At 36.5% G+C, this 18,939-nt stretch overlaps 1 protein-coding gene across 4 annotated transcripts in view; it reads right to left on the bottom strand.

Moving 5' to 3' along the window:
• Positions 1-18,939, bottom strand: part of LOC115212374 (probable cysteine desulfurase) — a 50,656-nt gene that overhangs the window by 16,161 nt on the left and 15,556 nt on the right. For all 4 annotated transcript variants that reach the window (XM_029781254.2, XM_029781255.2, XM_036503056.1 and 1 more), the window contains 12 exons: positions 18,370-18,400; positions 16,373-16,489; positions 15,070-15,202; positions 13,039-13,104; positions 11,109-11,174; positions 7,600-7,741; positions 5,511-5,553; positions 5,044-5,102; positions 3,940-4,013; positions 3,186-3,296; positions 1,701-1,747; positions 442-646 (listed from right to left, as the gene is read on the bottom strand). In XM_029781254.2, coding sequence (XP_029637114.1) covers positions 442-646; positions 1,701-1,747; positions 3,186-3,296; positions 3,940-4,013; positions 5,044-5,102; positions 5,511-5,553; positions 7,600-7,741; positions 11,109-11,174; positions 13,039-13,104; positions 15,070-15,202; positions 16,373-16,489; positions 18,370-18,400 — 1,094 coding nt within the window. The remainder of the gene's footprint in view (positions 1-441; positions 647-1,700; positions 1,748-3,185; positions 3,297-3,939; positions 4,014-5,043; positions 5,103-5,510; positions 5,554-7,599; positions 7,742-11,108; positions 11,175-13,038; positions 13,105-15,069; positions 15,203-16,372; positions 16,490-18,369; positions 18,401-18,939) is intronic.

Genomic DNA, 18,939 nt, shown 5'->3' with positions numbered 1-18,939 from the left:
CAAGAGTGTAGTGGGTGCTTTTATGTGCCACTGGCACAAGGGCCAGTTAGGTGGTACTGGCAACGGCCATGCTCAAATGGTGCTTTTTATGTGCCACCTGCACAGGAGCCAGTCCAGCGGCACTGGCAACAACCTTGCTCGAATGTTTTTTTTTTTCACATGCCACCAGCACAAATGGTGTTTTTAATGTGCCATCGGCACAGAGGCCAGCTTGTTGCTCTGGCAACGATCTCACTTGTATGGTACTCTTAGTACTCCACTAGCACAGATGCCAATTACTATCTTAAAATTAAGAAAAATAGTAAAATTGGATATTGTAGTTCTATAGATGAAAAACAAAGAAAAGAATCACAGCTAGATTTCTTATGGTCATAGGTGTGACCTCTTGCCAAGTAAATATAAACTGTATAACATTGATTGAAGTGAATATGAAGAACATACTATTGCATAAGGTCCTGCACATGCACAGCCTCCTCGAGCTTGGATACCATACATATCATTGAGAACAGCAGACACAAAGTTATGATGCAGAAGTTTTTTGCCATCTTCATGTTTTACAATGAAGGAAAAAATTGGTAACCTCTTACTTGAATGACTTCCAAGAATTATGAGGTTTTTGTTCTTTTCCCACTTTTTAAAGGCTCTCCTGAAAAATAAATCAGATTGTTAGTTGTTGCCTGACCTTTCGACAAAGTAAACACCGTCATTCTTTTCAATGGTAAAGCTCAGCAGAAATAATAGTCCATACCTGTCGTCTTAAAAAGGTAAAGATATATTGGATAATTGTATACTAATCCTCATGAGAGGTTCCTGATTTCATGTGACATGAATTAAAACTTTACTGTAACCCTTTAGCATTTAAACCAACCATACGTGTCCCAAATATTTTACCTCTTATGCTCAATCTGGCCTCTCACATCACCTTACAATGTCATTCTAAAAATTAACACCCGCCTCATCAACATCTGATAGCTACAAGTTAACATATGATTAATTTAAAGCAATATGAATAGATAAGCATTAGATTTAACAGTCATGTGAATGGTAAATGGTTAAACCTTCAAGCTAGTTTATGTTCCAAACACCAGAGTAATAATGGTTTCAAATTTTGCCACAAGGGCAGCAATTTTGGTGGAGGGGACAAATCGATTACATCGTCCCTAGTGTTCAACTGCTACTTATTTAATCGAACCCGAAAGGATGAAAGGCAAAGTTGACCTCGGCGGAATTTGAACTCAGAACGTAACGGCAGACGAAATACTTATTTATTTACTACCCACAAGGGGCTAAACACAGAGGGGACAAACAAGAACAGACAAACGGATTAAGTCGATTACATAGACCCCAGTGCGTAACTGGTACTTATTTAATCGACCCCGAAAGGATGAAAGGCAAAGTCGACCTCGGCGGAATTTAAACGCAGTACATAAACGACGGGCGAAATACCGCTAAGCATTTCGTCCATCGTGCTAATGAGTCTGCCAGCTCGCCGCCTTAGAAAACCAGCTTAATGATGACAAAGTTATTTTACTAAATTCATTATTTTCAAAATTAATTAAAACTTAGTGTTTTTTCAACAGAAAACTGAAATTAAAGTGTTAAGATTCAAGATTAAATATCCAAAATTTGCTCAATATTTGTTGTCCCCGTTAAATCTAATACTGAATTTATTACATATCATAAGGTATATAATTACTCACGAACATAAATCTTCATCCCGAAGGCCAATATTGTCTGTACCAACACTCTGTAACAAATTACAACGAAAATCACATCTTTAAATTTATGAAAATGGAATTTATCAACTAAGGCAAGGGAGACTACTCTTCCTATATTAAGGCAATGCTTTCCTTTCATTTTTCTTTTTTTTTTTTTGCCCTTTATGGTTTTAATAATAAAACCGCGGCCACGCAGGGATATCATTTTCAAGAATTTCCCAATAATTATATAGCCCCGGGATCTTTTCGGTTTGACCGGCAGTTTTTTAAAATAATTTCCACGTAACTAAACACTTTTAATCTTCGTATACTGGTAGAATGTGTTTATAAAGCACCTTTTTCTCTTGGCTTTCTTGAGAAAATTCTATAGTTTGTAAGATATTTGTTGTTTTTTTTTCTTCAATTTCTGCAATTTCAACCAATCAGTGACGTGTATTGAGGTGAAAACATTCTGTGCCGTATGAATATGTCCCTCATTTAAGAAACAGACTGGGTTTATTTACATTTCTGAAGAAAAAAAGATACCCTTCCCCCACCCCTAACCAACCCTAACTCTAACCCTAAAACAGATTGAAATGCAATAGATTGATACTAGGGTCATAATTATGGGTGACAATTTCATATGACACTGCTAGAAAAAACTACCGTTCAAACCGAAAAGATCCAGCCCCAGTACTTTGTCTGGTAATCATTTTATCAAGTTAATAAAGAAAACAGGGCAAAGATGTACTGAATTAAAAGGATCTAAGTGCAGCCAAACCGAACTGTCACCATTATACACCCAATTATAACAAACTTATGCACAGTTACTCCTCCTCTTCCTCACATCGTTTAACATTCACTTTTCCATGCTCGTACTGATCCCACGGAATGTTGTAGATTTTCTATGACTGGGTGCCCTTCTTGTTGCCAACTTTCACCTGTTTCCAAGCATAGAAAAGTGGCTGTTAAAACGACGATGCTCTCTTTCTCTCCCTTATATATCCGTTTTTCCATGCTGGCATGGGTTGGATGGTTTGACAGGAGTTGGCCAGCTGGGAAGCTGTCCGGAGTCCAGTTGTCTGTTTGGTATGGTTTCTACAGCTGGATGCCCTTCCTAACACTAACCACTGAACAGTGTGCAGAGAGAGAGAGAGAGAAACATAAGCTAACAAGAGATCCCTTCCATAGTTGTTCACCTTGCTAGAAATACCAGTCAAAATTTCTCTTGAAGCATACTGTACTGTCTTAATCCGATATCATTAAGTAACATTAGGTATATGACATCAAAATAAAAGATTGAATGGTCATGGCTGGAATGCTTAAACAGTACATGTACACATGCAACACACACCGACACACACACACACACAGACACACTCACAGAGACACACACACGCATACATACACAGACACACACAGATACAGACAGACACACACACACAGTCAGGCAGACAGGCAGACAGAGATTTAATGAAGTATAAAAACCCTTTTCAACTGGAAAATCAGTCCAGCACGAATAGTTTCAATGATACCAGGTGTTCCTCCTTCTTCACGGCTTTCAATATCTTTAAGGTATAGGTGAGTGTCTCGTGTGACCTTTCAGAAAGAGAAACAATATTTGTGTAAGTATAAAGTTTGAGAAAATAAGGATCTTAACTGAAAATGTGTGGATCCTGCTTTCAAATAGAAGGCTGAGTAGGATGTAATCATTTACATAAAGAATAGGATAAAAGTTGATTTCAACAAAATATCTAAATGTCTTCGACTGTAAGAGTTAACCTGTTTAGTGAAGAAATTATTTTAAAGGATAACAGAAAGACATGGAGGCTCATAGCTAAGTGGTTAGGGTGTTGGACTCATGATTGCAAGATTGAGGTTTCAATTCCTGGGCTAGGCAATGCAATGTATTCTTGAGCAAATCACTTCATTTCACATTCACCCAGTTCACTCATCTTGTAATGGACCCATGCCTCATCCAGAGAGGAATATATACATACACACACACACACACACACACACACACGTGTGTGTGTGTGTGTATATATATATATGCCATGGGCATTAAAGGAGGATTGATCTACTGTTTGAACTAACAATTCAGTACCTTTTTCAACATAATTTGTCAGATTATATATATATCAAGTCAATAAAAATGGACCATCATGAAGTTCATAATCATTACTAACCAGGGTTAGGCTATAAAGCAATTATAGACAATATAAAAGAAAGTCTAACTTACAAACAATGCTGTCCCTCCACCAACACTATCAGGAACAGGATTCTTGAAAAGCTTGGTCTTGGCAATAAGAAGACCTGTAAAGACAACAAAGTTTTGTTTTTTAGAAATTCTTTTTTCAAAATTTACAATGGACTTGTTGGTTGAGCAAATTTAAGGATAAATTAACAAATTAAAATACACTGTTAGGAGTGAGGCAAAGAGAGTAAGAGATAAAATGAAAGAGAGAGAGAGGGAGAGAAGTTAAATGAACAAATTGAAAAGATGAGAATGTTGCAAAGTGAAATGAAGATAGTGTGTAACCCTGATTCTTTTGTTACTGTTTGTTGAAATAACCTGTCCATTTCAATTAGTTTTAAGTTTATTCAATGATTTAGCAAAATAACTCATTATTAACGAGCATATGGTGTAGTGGTTAAGGGAACAGAAGAAAGAAGACATGCACCCAACACCAGAGCTGAAGACACCTCCAAAAGGGGTGGGGCCGCCACGTCAAAACGGTAGAGGAGTAGGGGCCGAAACCGGATGTGGTTCCTCCTGATGATGTCTTGAGCTAACTGGATCCTATAAAGGAGCTGTAGTGATAGCAGACCACGAAACATGGTTGTAATTCCTCCATTATTAATCTAGTGTTCACAGGCATATGGTGTAGTGGTTAAGAGCGTGAGCTACTAACCCCAAGATTCTGACCGAGTTCGATTCCAGGCAGTGACATTAATAATATCAAAAAAAAAAAAAAATTTAGGAATGAGAACCAGGTTCAAAATTTCACCAAAACACCTAATGAAGGCTGGTGGGTATATCAGCCGAAATGTGTTAACAACAAACAAGATGAAGACAAATATCTGTCAAATGTAAATAATAATGTACATAATTCCTCATCTCTTAAATATAGAAGTGTAGATATTACATTTTTTTGCCCACTTCAACTCTAAACATGAAATTAATGGTTTGAGAATGATTCTCTTAGAAACAATTTAGTTCAAATATTTAGAGGAACTGATACGTCTCCAACAAATTATTGTAAATAAGTTTATAAGTGATATTTGAGCCAGTCTGTTAAGGGATTTCTGGAAAAGGAAATTATCTGAATTAACATCAACTTACCAGGAGTTCCAGGTCCACCGACAAACTTATGTGGGCTCAGATAGACAGCATCTTTATATCTTAAATATAAATGAAAAGAATATATTTTTATGTATATCCAGAGCTTAAAATTTAAGCTACATTTTTGTAGCAGGAGTGTAGTTGATTAAATTGCCCTCAGCATATAACTGGTACTGATTTCGTCGACTCCAAAATGACTGGCAAAGTCAAGGTAATTTTTCATTAAGTGTGCTATTCAGAAAGTCTTGAGGGCCATCACTTGCCCATAGGTACAAATCATTAGTCTTCCATAAAAACAACCTTGCCCAGACTTGTGCCTGGGAGGGTAACTTTCTAGGTGCAATCCCATGGTCAGTCATGACGGAAGTGGGTCTCAATACACAGTATAGCCACAAACCAACAACTAAAACATTTGAAATAATAAAGAAAAAGAATTCAAGGGTCACCGAGTTGGATAAAATACTTACGCAGTTTCGCCTTGGGGATTCATGTCAATATCCACATAAGGTGCTGTTTAAAAAGAAACCAAAAGACAAAATATGATACAGAGTATTCCCATATTAGTACATTTGTGTTTGGAAGGAAACAGCAGATACATTTGAACTAAAGTTAGTTTGGAAAATTACTATTTTTAAATCTCACAACATGAGATATTCAGCAACTGTACTTTGTAGTAAAGATTGTTTGCCAACATAACATGGCAGTCCTGGTTTAGGACGAATGTTGCTGTAATTTAACCCCAGGAGATATCGTCTCCAGCTGGCTATATGACACGATGTATCGTATAGTAATTTTCTAATTTATAAATCAGTGACTAGCTGTCAATTTGAAAACTTTATATTTCAAACGGGAATTTGGCAGCGCCACCTCTAGCCGAACAATTATTCTGTGCTGATGAAGAGAAATAACCTGGAAATCACAATACACAGATATTGTTTTGAGCTGAGTTGGGGTGGGGAAAATACAAGGACACAGATCGTGTTGTATAGCCAGATGGAGACGGTGTCTCCTGGAGCTAAATTACAGCAACATTAGTTCTAAATAGAGACTGCCATGTTATGCTGGCAAACAATCTTTACAACAAAGTGAGTTTATTGGTTTCAAATTTTGGCCCAAGACCAAATAATTTCAGGGGAGTAGGAAGTTGATTACATCGACCCCAGTACTCGACTGGTACTCATTTTATTGACCAGAAAATTTGAAAAGCAAAGTCTACCTCAAAGGAACTTCAACTTAGTACATAAAGATGGACAGAATGCTGCTAAGCATTTTGCTTGGCATGCTAAAGAAATTGAGCTTATTGGATCCCAGAGAAAAAGAATAGGAAGGGCATCCAGCTGTAGAAACTGTCAGGTCAGCTTGGAGACTAGTGCAGCCATCTGGTTCACCAGACCTCAGTCAAATCGTCCAACCCATGCTAGCATGGAAAGCAGACATTAAACGATGATGATGAAGTAACTCAAACTTCTTCACAATCAAAACTGAAGACAACACTTCAGATCTTATTAAATTAAAAAAGAATTCTCTTTACCATTAATTTTATTTTAATGAAATTCCTGATAAACAGGTGATATCATCATCACCATTTCGTTTCTGTCTTCAATGCTGACCTGGGTCAGACGGTTTGAAAGGATTCATTAAATTGGAGTACTGCATTGTGTTCCAATATCATTGTTTGGACTGGATACCTTTCCTAACACTAACCACTTCCCAATGTACTGGGTGCAGTTTTTCATAGCACCTGCACTAGAGAGGGGTTGCCCCAGCAAGACCAATGGAGCTTGAAACAAAACAAACAAAACTGTTGTAATAATTGTAATAAAGATTTTTGAATACTTAGAGCCAAAGATGACAAAAAAATAGATTAATAATAATGAGCTTATTGTATACAATGATCAGGTGCACTACAACTCATCAGAAAGGATTAAAGACGAGCTGGCAGAAACGTTAGCACGCCAGGTGAAATGCTTAGCAGTATTTCGTCTGCTATTACATTCTGAGTTCAAATTTGGTGGAGGTCGACTTTGCCTTTCATCCTTTCGAGGTCGATAAAGTACCAGTTATGCACTGTGGTCGATGTAATTGACTTAATCTGTTTGTTCCCTCTATGTGTAACCCCTTGTGGGAAGTAAAGTAATAGGTATTTTGTCTGCCGTTACATTCTGAGTACAAATTCCGCCGAGGTCAAATTTACCTTTCATCTTTTCAGGGTCTATAAATTAAGTATCAGTTACGCACTGGGGTCAATGTAATCGACTTAATCCCTTTGTTTGTCCTTGTTTGTTCCCTCTATCTTTAGCCCCTTGTGAGCAATAAAGAAATAAGAAAGGTTTAAAGAGAAGACAAAATGCAGACATGGCAAAGAACTACAGCAACGGAAACTAAAATTTCAAGTTAAAATTACTGTACACAAAATGGAAAGAAAAATAAGTGATATTCAGAGTTTTCTGTTGCATATTCAGGGTTTTCTGGTTTATATAGATTTGGTCTCAATACCCAATAGTTTTGAAATAATCAATTAATCTATAAAAAACAAGACAAAAATAAAACACATGCCTGATGTAGCATAATCCCAAAATGATAATCCACCATATTTATGGACAAGTTTGGCAACGTTTTCTGTGTCAGTTACTATTCCGGTTACATTGCTAGCAGCTGAAAATGCCACAATAATATCAAAGGACTTCTTACTCCATTTCTGTAAAGAAAAAAAAAAAATTTTAAATAATAAAAAGTCTCCATTTCACTATGGAAATCATTAGTAAGAAATATGTTATTAAAATAAGATTTTATTCGAGTGTGAGGGTGTGTTGCTTAGTAGTTAAGGTAATTGGCTTACCACCTGTATCATCTCTTGTGAAAGGTAGAAGAGTCCAGTTTGCTGGACATTGTTGTAGAGCTGAAAACGAGGTAATTTCTACTCTTCTCCTCTGGAAGCCATCTGTTCGTGATACCAGAGGGCGCACACTCTCCTACCCTGATGTAATCTCCAGGGATACAGGCATCCAGCAACAGGACCTCCATAATGCTATGATGGACCGTGAAGTCTGGCGTAACATAGTAAATTCCATTGTCTCGACCACGGTTGAACAATGATGATGAAGGCCACAAGTTCAATTCCTGGAGGTGAATTATATTCTTGAGCAAGACACTTTATTTCATGTTGCTCCAGTCCACTCACCTGGCAAAAATGAATTGTACCTGTAATTCAAAGAGCCAGCTGTGTCCCATTGTGTTAAATGCTGAATCTCCATGGGAACTACATTAAGGATACGCATTTCTGTGGAGTGCTCAACCACTTTCACGCAAGTTTCATGAGCTGGCTGTTCTGCTGATCAGATCAACTGGAACCTCGTTACTGTAACCAATAAGGGGTGCTAGTTATTGGAGCAAACATGAAGAATATTGTAAACAAAGGAGCCTTATCACTCATCACTCTTAGTAATAACAGAAGATAATCAACTTCAGTGTTGACTTCGTAATATTTGAACTAATCATCATCATCATCATCATTCAACGTCCACTTTCCATGCTAGCATGGGTTGGATGATTTGATTGAGGATTGGCAAACCAAATGGCTGCACCAGGCTCCAATCTTGATCTGTCAGAGTTTCTACAGCTGGATGCTCTTCCTAATACCAACCACTCTGAGAGTGTAGTGGGTGCTTTTATGTGCCACCGGCACAAGGGCCAGTCAGGTGGTACTGGCAATGGCCACGCTCAAATGGTGTTTTTTTTATGCGCCACTTCACAGGAGCCAGTCCAACAGCACTGGCAACAACCTCAATCAAATTTTTTTTTTTTTATTATAGCAGTTAATTACTAAAATAAATGAACTAATGGATGTGAACAAACATTTATTAGCATCAATTTCATCACCACTGTTTTACCGATTGGCTCCTGTGCTGGTGGCATGTAAAAAGCACCATCTGAATGTGGTCAATGCTAGTGCCACCTGACTGGCTGGTGGCACGTGAAAAGCACCCACTACACTCTTGGAGCAGTTGGCATTAGGAAGGGCATCAAGCTGTAGAAACCTTGCCAGATCAGACAGGAGTCTGGTGCAGCCTCATGGTTTGCCAGAACTCAGTCAAACTGTTCAACCCATGCCAGCATGGAAAACGGATATTAAACGATGATGATAAATTGGAATCAATAATGAACAGTGAAATAAATGCAGCAATTTTAAATAATTTCCACAAATAGCAAGGCATACTAAAGATTATACACAAATGTGAAATGATATTTTATTGAATGCCCTCTATAAACATCTGTAGAAAACCTACTAGTTATAGAAAGGCGGCGAGCTAGCAGAAATGTTAGCACACCGGGCGAAATGCTTATCGGTATTTTGTTTGGCACTATGTTCTGAGTTCAAATTCCGCTGAGGTCGACTTTGCCTTTCATCCTTTCAGGGTCAGATTAAATAAGTACCCGTTACTTATTTGCAGGTCGATATAATCAACTTAATCAGTTTGTTTGTTCTTGTTTGTCCCCTCTGTGTGTAGCCCCTTGTGGGGAGTAAAGAAATAAGAAAACCTACTAGTTATAATAATGAAAAATATTTTGATACACATGTGCTCTCAGCACAAATCTTGTTACAGTTAATGTTCCAATTAATCCTGTTAATTTCTTTTGAAATACATTGCCTTTGCTTCAATTAATTTAAAAAGTAATGGAAATAATACATTTCTAAATCTCTGAGAGATTTATGCAGTAGTGATACGATAAAGTAGTTGTATGCTGTCAACTTAATGTGACAGTTGACATGAAGGGAATAATACTTCTGCTATTTAGCCTTGATACATTTCCTGTGTACTTATGTTTACAAGGGGGAGATAAGCACCTCCACCCAGCTAAGCCAACATCCAGAGACTAGTTTCTGAGTCATTGCTCGTCTTCAGTTTGGAGTAGCATGGCTTGCTAATGTAATGAATTTAGTAAAATTATCATTGTTAAGCTGATATTTGGAACATAAATTAACATGAAATTTTAATAAGAAGTTTTGATTTAAATCACTTGAAAATAAAGTCTGTACCATCAAACCAAGGGCAGCCTTGAGTGGAATCAAAAAGTTTAAGGACATTTTCTTTTTATAGATTGTGTAGTGCTGGTAGAGCCTATCCTGCTTTAAGCTAATACTTCAAGAGGCCTTCATCAATTACTTGAAACTTACTTCAAGTATACAAAATAGTCTTTTTGTTTACACAGGTGACATCTTTTTATCAAATCCTTTTACAGAGAGAGGTGTCATTATTAGTTTAAGTATCCCTACCACCACAGTACAAAAACGAAGTTGCATACCAGTGATAGGACACACACCCATCACATCTATAATTATTTGGCTTTGTAATTTATTAATTGATGTTGAAATATAAAGGTACTGGATTAAATGCAGCCAATGTTAAAATCTTACAACAGCCATTCTCTTGCACTCTTAAGCATGGCAAGCAACTCCACATTATTCAGTTCGCTTGACTAATCAGAAAAAATATTTCTCTACCATAAATAGTTCACTGTTTAACAACCACAAATCCTTTCAGCTGTAATTTCTCCAACAAAATCTTTCTCTTAAGTATTGAGAAGAATGCAAAACAAAAACTATATTATATATTTCTTTATTGCCCACAAGGGGCTAAACATAGAAGGGACAAACAAGAACAGACAAATGGATTAAGTTGATTATATCGACCCCAGTGCATAACTGGTACTTAATTTATTGACCCTGAAAGGATGAAAGGCAAAGTCGACCTCAGTGGAATTTGAACTCAGAACATAACGGCAGACGAAATACAGCTACGCATTTCACCCGGCGTGCTAACATTTCTGCCAGCTCACCGCCTTATATCAAAACAAAATCTATATTATAGTGACACTTTCTACAAGGCTGCTATTTTTTTGACATTTTGCTAGATTTTCTGTTATCCCTGTAATAAAGAGTTGATTGTTCTTGTGCCATGACTGGAATGTGAGAATGTTAGGTAGAATTTTATCTGATTTATTTAACTTAACAGAACTTTACTAAAATTTGTGGCACTCAGCTTTTAATAAAAAATTATTCAAACCTTTAGTTCTTGTTCCAAATGATCCATATCGATCAGACCATGATTAGTTTCCTTTACACGGCAGATCTACAAAATAAATATACATAACCATGACACTCAAATTGTCTAAGATACACATACTTACAGAATTATGCAATTATTTTGACTCCCAACATGAGCACAAGGCCTCAAGTTTTTGGGAAAGGACACAAATTGGTCTCCAGCACATGATTATTAGATATTTTATCAATACCAGGAAGATAACGAATTTAACCTTGGGTTAAATCATTCTGAAATCAGAATGTAAAGATATAAGTACCTCAAGCTTCTTAGTTCAACACTCAACAGTTTTGGTCAATTTACCATTCTTAAAGATTCACACTCTCAAACTTACCTAACTGTTCACTTTGTCCAATTTTCAGGACCATTTCTCTTATACTCATCTTCATATAACTTGAAGGTACACTGACATCTCCATCTTTCCTTTCCCAACTGGGGTAGCTAGGTAGCTATGTATCTGCTCTACTGCAAGACACCAAGCAGAAAACCCATCTCCAATACTACATTTTCACTCAGATGGAGGGTCTTATCATGCAAATCATTTGGTGAACTCGCCAGTGTTGGTACCATGTAAAATGCACCCAGTAACACTGAAATGGTTAGCATTATGAAGGTCCACCAGCTGTAGAAACCATGTCAAAACAGACTTTGGAGCTTAGTGCAGTCATCTTACTCCTGTCAAATAGTCCAACCCATGGCAATATGGAACATGGACATTAAACAGTAATGATGACAGCTGCCTAGTTGTATTGACACCTATGTTATCAATGCAGATGGCTATCATGGGTAACATGATGGCTACTCTGGTATACATTGTATGAGAATATTTATATATTTGTATAATATTTGAATGTATAATATTTGTACATTTGTATGAGAATATTTATATAATTGCCACTCTGAAATATATTCTACAGAGAAGCAGCAACAGACTTTTTCTGGACATGTTAGTTATTCAAGTGAAACTATTACCAAAATATTTTCAGGCAAGTACATCCAGAAACATATATAGGCACAGCCATGGCAATTGCATGATTTTGGGTTCAGATCTACTGCATGGCACCTTGAGCAAATCTTTTCTACTATAGTAGGCCAACCAATATCATTTGCATGTAAGCAGAAACTATGAAAGCCTGTATGTGTGTGTTTGTGTGCATGCATGTATGTGCATGTCTACATGTACATGTATGCAGGCAACCCACACTTGACAACTGGTGATAATTTATTTTGCTGTAACTCAACAGTTCAACAACAGAGACTAATAGAACAAGTACCAGAATTTAAAACTAAATTAAAGTATGGGAGTAAGTTTGCTTAACAAAGTTTGCAAAGCAGTGTCCCACAGACCAATGACAGGAACAAAAATATTAAAATTCTTGGAAATTCTATATTCTTAAGACATCAGGAGGTCTTGATATAATAGTGAAACATTTATCTGTAAATTTAAAGATTCACTAGCAGTATCGCCCGGCGTTGCTCAGGTTTGTAAGGGAAATAACTATAAAGCATTTTTAGAGAGTTATAGCCAAAAATGGAAAAAAAATGATGGTAAATTTTTTTTTTGAGAGTAATAAAAGGTTGAGTTGCGTCCCCTAGACAGTCTGTGGTTTGTTTTTTTTTATTCTCGACCCCATGTCGAATTATCGATTTTTTCAGAACTGGGGGAACTTTTCAAAATTTTCGCTGCGTTAGTTTTGAATTATGACATTGGGCTATGTGTGTGTCAAGTTTCATCAGAATCGGTTGAAAGCCGTGGTCAGGGTGAGGGTACGAGAAAACAGACACACAGAAACACGCACAGACAAACTGCCGTTTATATAGAGAGAGATTTGCAGGTAGCAAATAGAAGATAAGAAAAACATGTAAATTTAAATACAGAAAGGATACTCACTGGCACACCCAGTTCCATCCATGGCAACATATTAGAATAGTGCTCATAGGGACCAATGATAGCTACCTGTAATGATAAATGTACTTCAGTCACTGAAATAAAATATGGGTACAGCTATGGCTGTGTGGTTGGATCTTTTCTATTTCGCTGCCAGCATTTCAAAAAGTTTATCAAAAATTTTAAATTTGGTACATTAATTTAGTTTTCCAAGTTGAATTGCTGAAGTTATTTTACTTTTTCCTGAAAAGTGTTTTTAAAAGTTATAAAGGTTTAAAGTTTGATCATTTTCACTCAGTCAGGAAACAAGATTTAGAAGCTGCCATTTTGAGTGTGACTGCACATTTTGTCGTCAACATCCTGAAAATAGTACGCATTGTCAATATTTTTGTGTCCTACGTGGAAAATAAGTAAAGGCGCAGGAGTGGCTGTGTGGTAAGTAGCTTGCTTACTAACCACATGGTTCTGGGTTCATTCCCACTGCGTGGCACCTTGGGCAAATGTCTTCTACTATAGCCTCGGGCTGACCAAAGCCTTGTGAGTGGATTTAGCAGACGGAAACTGAAAGAAGCCCGTCGTATATATATGTATATATATATATAATATATATATATATATATATATATATATATATGTATGTGTGTGTATATGTTTGTGTGTGTGTATGTCCTGCCAACATTGCTTGACCACTGATGGTGGTGTGTTTACGTCCCTGTAGCTTATTTTATCGGTCTCTTTTGCCGAAGTGTTAAGTACTAGGCTTCCAAAGAATGAGTCCTGGGGTTGATTTGCTTGACTAAAAGTGGTGCTCCAGCATGGCCACAGTCAAATGACTGAAACAAGTGAAAGAGTAAAGAGAGTAATGTCTTTTGTAGTTTGAAGCATTCAATATGCATTTAATGTGATAGCACAAAATTAAGAGATTTATCCAAAAACGTTTTTGAGCTGTTATTTTTAGCACGCCTCTCAACCACCCTAATGACAAAAAAGAAAAGAGTAAATGTGTCTTTTGTGGTTTTAAGCATTCAATATGCATTTAATGTGTTAGCACAAACTTAAGATTTATCCAAAAGCATTATTTAGCTGTTATTTTTAGCACCAACTAGAAATGGTTGATAAAGCATGTCCTCCACACACATTTCTTTAACATAGCTGTTATAATCAACAGCTGTGCAATGGTTCATCCCAGTTCTTCAACACAAAACCAGACTGAAGTCAATTCCTTAATCCTTGAGTAAAGGAAAAGCACTAGAGTCCCAAGAGGAAGGGTGTCTTTACTCACTGGCAAACACTCCATGCATTCTTGGTGCAAGCATCACCAGTATACATTCCCATCATGTCTTCTTCTTTTCTGGCGATGCTCGTGCCAAGAATGCATGGAGTGTGTGCCAGTGAGTAAAGACACCCTTTTAAAATTTGGCACGTTAATTTAGTTTTCCAAGTTGAATTGCTGGAGTTATTTTACTTTTTCCTGAAAAATGTTTTTAAAAGTTATAACACAGCATCCTCTGTTCAGTGTCTCCATCATAGACATGGGGTTACCAGAGTTTGCTGCCATAATCAAAGAGATCGGTAAAATTTCCAGGTGGACAGAACAGTAGAACACAGTCTCAACAAGTGGTTTCAATGTTTGTCAACATGTACTTTCTCGCAGACAAAGGCGTTCTCATGTTCCACTTGTTACTATGGAAAAGGGCATGAATGTTTCTGTGGCTTACACTTGGCTAAAATTACCCAAAATTTTCAAACTAACTGCTAATAACTCTTTATTGATTTATAGCAAAAATGATTTTCATGACATTCATTAGCTTATAAAAATAAATATAAAATCAATTCGAACAGAGATTGATGCTGGCAGTCAAACAGAAAACACCTATGTGGTTAAGAGCAATTTTTTTTAACAAGTCAAATTTATCAAAAATTATTATTTTAGAAAACAGTCATTACAAATTCATCATGAACAGCCATAATTGCAGTTGTAATCGTTATGAGTTACCTCCCTCTGAACCTGATAAGTAATGAGAAGTCACTTACAGTTTTTTTAAGAGAAGGTGAATTCTTTAGGTTCAAACCACCGATTAATTTATGAATAGCTCCCGTGCAGCCATTTCCAGTAAATATTACGACATCATCATTGGAAGCATTAACACATTCCTTGATTATATTTCTGTTAAAATAGATAGGCATATTTTGAAGAAAAATATTTAGGATATTTTTTTAATTGCATTTTCAGTCAAAAAGGTAGTAATTTTTCTGTTTTAATTTCATTTTCGTAAATAAGCTAAAAACTAGTCCTTGTAAAAGGTAGAAGAGTCCAGTTTGCTGGACATTGTTGTAGAGCTGAAAACGAGGTAATTTCTACTCTTCTCCTCTGGAAGCCATCTGCTCGCGAACCAGAGGGCGCGTACTCTCCTACCCTGATGTAATCTCCAGGGATACAGGCATCCAGCGACAGGACCTCCGTAATGCTATGATGGACTGTGAAGTCTGGCGTAACATAGTAAATTCCATTGTCTCGACCACGGTCGAACAATGATGATGATGAGTCCTTGTAAAATCTGTCTCAATGTTAAATTCAATAACTATAATGTATAATTCTCTGCTAAGCTTCTAACCCAAAAATGCAGCAATGGAAAAAAATACTAACAATACTCTCCTTTCATGTAGCAGACTTGAGACTTATAAGTGCCAATTGTTTAATTTAAACAATCGAGTTGTATAAATATTACATGTAACTGAAGAGTTGGGCCTGCTTTATTTTTTACTTCTTTCAAACAAAGCATTACTTCGCTGGTTCTTTCATCTAACGTTCATTTTCCCCTGCTAGTATGGGTTTGACTGGTGCTTACTTGAGATAGCTTTTACAGTGGTAGCTTTTGTTTTTTAAATTTCTTGTAATATTAAGAAATATAAACAGTTTCACTCAAGTGGTCACAGCTATGAAATTTCAACATTTAGATATATTCACAAGCACACGTTATGACCAAAGACTAGTAGTCCAGGCCATACAATGGGTTTCCTGTAGTTTCAACTAAATTAACTAAATTAAGTCAGCTTGGACTTACAGTAGAAAACACTTAACCAAGGTGCCAAGCAGTGGGATTGAACCCAAATTAGCAGTGAACTGAACTTCTAAACCAGCATGGAATATGGATGTTTTATCAAAGCTAATAATATGATAAAATACTCAAGTACTTTTTATGTTTTTTAAAATTCTTTGTGGAATCACATGTCACAGGAGTATTGACTAAATTATTTCACTGTGTATTTATTGACCGAGTTGTGCTTCAAAATCTTAGTTCATATCATAAAACCCCCATATTGAAGTGATACTAACCTAGCATCATCCCTGAAAAGAGTAGTCTGTCGAGAATTAATACTTGTTGTTGTGTGAGTGTTACCATAAAATGGCATCACATACTGTCGAATATAATCTTCAATGAAGGTAAGGCACCTGTGAGAAGGAAAATAAATAAAATTGAACACACCAATGAAGCAATTGTATCTTTATCATGCATTTGCATACAAACATTAATGGGTAAAGACACCTACTCTTAGTCTTACTTGTTTCAGTCATGTGACTGCGGCCATGCTGGAGCACAGCCTATAGTTGAGCAAATCAACCCCAGGACTTATTCTTTGTAAGCCTAGTACTTATTCTATCAGTCTTTTTTGCCAAACCACTAAGTTACAGAGACGTAAACACACCAGCATTGGTTGTCAAGCGATGTTGGGGGGACACACACACACATATATATATATATATATATATACATACATACATACATACATATACATACATATACATACATATATATATATATACATACATATATACGACGGGCTTCTTTCAGTTTCTGTCTACCAAATCCACTCACAAGGCTTTGGTCAGCCCGAGGCTATAGTAGAAGACACTTGCCCAAGGTGTCACGCAGTGGGACTGAACCCGGAATCATGTGGTTGGTAAGCAAGCTTCTTACCACACAACCACTCCTGCATCTATATTAACTATGATGTTTTATATATAATTACATCAAGGCTATCAAATCTTCTTCAAAGAATGTTACAATCCTAGTTCCCTGGTTATATCCAGTGCTTCAGTGAAAAACTATTGATGTTAGTTTCATACTGGTGGATATGTGTATATAAAGATTCTTGTCTGAGAAAAAGAAATAACCAATTTACGATTTTCAATATGAAAATTTAAATTAATTTAATTCCCCAAATTGAATTAATTGGGTATGGAAACAGCTGTGGGCATAAAAAATTTGATGTTATACTGAATGGAATAAGTAGTTTTAAATGTAATATCATCATAGCACCAACTCACTAAATTCAAATTGCTGTATTCTGTAGCAAAAACAGCCAGATAACACAAACAGAATTCTGAAAAGGATTGATGACATCAGCAAGTGATGAACCCATTCAAGTCCAATACACACATTAAGAATCTATTTTGTACCACTAGCTAGCTTAACCAGTGGGAAAAACAGAAAAACAGAACCAACTCATTAAAATCCCAATGGTATTGACAAACATCCATCCTCCAAAATTGCTTGCCTTAATGCCAAAATTATAAACTGTATATATGATGTCCACATTTTCAAGCTGAAGGAATTTGTTGAGGCAAGTTTTCTATACCCGATGCCTTTCCTGTTGCCAACCTTCACCTATTTCCAAATAAGGTTGTATTTCCCCATGACCAGACAGGTTTTCAGAGTAGATTAGAAATGAAGTACACTGCATGTATGATAGCGACACTCATTTACAACTACCAAATGATATACAGGAGACAGTAATACACACATGTAGGTGTCTGGTGATGTTTAAATTATAATTAAAAAAGACCCCTTTTGTCATGAAAGGCCAAGGGATTGTACCTAGGAAATGCCCCTACAAAGCACAAGTCCAGGCAGGGTTGTTTATTGAAGACCAACAGTCACCCATGCATACTAGCCTCTCCTCTCTATGCCACCGATGTTGTCCAATGGAAAGGAAAAGGCCAATACAGCTTGGTACCAGTGAAATAATTCATCTCTACCTAACTGGAGCAACGTAAAACAAAGTGTCTTGCTCAAGAACACAACAGCCCAGTCCAGGAATTGAACTCAGGACCTCATTATTGTGAGCTCAATGCTCTAACCACTGGGCCATGCATCTTCACAAACCAATTACTTGATATCAGTTCAATTTTGACTTTGCGAGAAAGAAAGTTTAAAAGTTACTAAACATAAGAAAGGTTCTTCTGAATAACTTGATTAAAATAATATATTAATAATGGCTGGTCCACATAGTATTTACATCTTTAAGAAGTGCAAAATGTTCAAAACTTACCGACCAGAAGCTGTAAAATCACAGTAAACAACTGAAAAAGAAAATGTTTTGCCAGTTAGATAAATATAAAATATATAGAAACAAAAAGAGCAAATAAACACACAAGAAATAGCAAGATGATATTTAAATGTAAAAAAAAAAAACTATAGGTTGTTTTGCAATCGTGGTTTTGGGTTCAGTCACACTACTTAGCACATGTTGCCCCAGGACAGCATTGAATGAATTTTGGTGAAAGAAACTGTGGGGGAGCCGCAAATGCATGCATGCATGCATGCGTGTGCTCACGTATGCTGCGTTTGTTCCCACCCACTCAATAATTGGTGGTTTTGTTTGAATTTCTGTAACTTAGCATTTCAGCAAACTGAGACTGATAGAACAAGTACCAGACATAATAAGTACTGGAAGTAAAAGCAAAAAGTAATACTACGATAGATGTTGGAAGAAATGAAACTCAAAATGATAGGGTTACGTTATCAACTACAAAGGTATTCTATGATTAATCAAGTGCTAATACAGCTTAAGTTAACATCAAGGAATATTTTCTTTAATGCATTGTATCTATAAGCAGGT

Source organism: Octopus sinensis, linkage group LG5 (genome assembly GCF_006345805.1).
Source record: "Octopus sinensis linkage group LG5, ASM634580v1, whole genome shotgun sequence".
NCBI lineage: Eukaryota > Metazoa > Mollusca > Cephalopoda > Octopoda > Octopodidae > Octopus > Octopus sinensis.
This window is presented reverse-complemented; position numbering and strand designations above follow the sequence as displayed.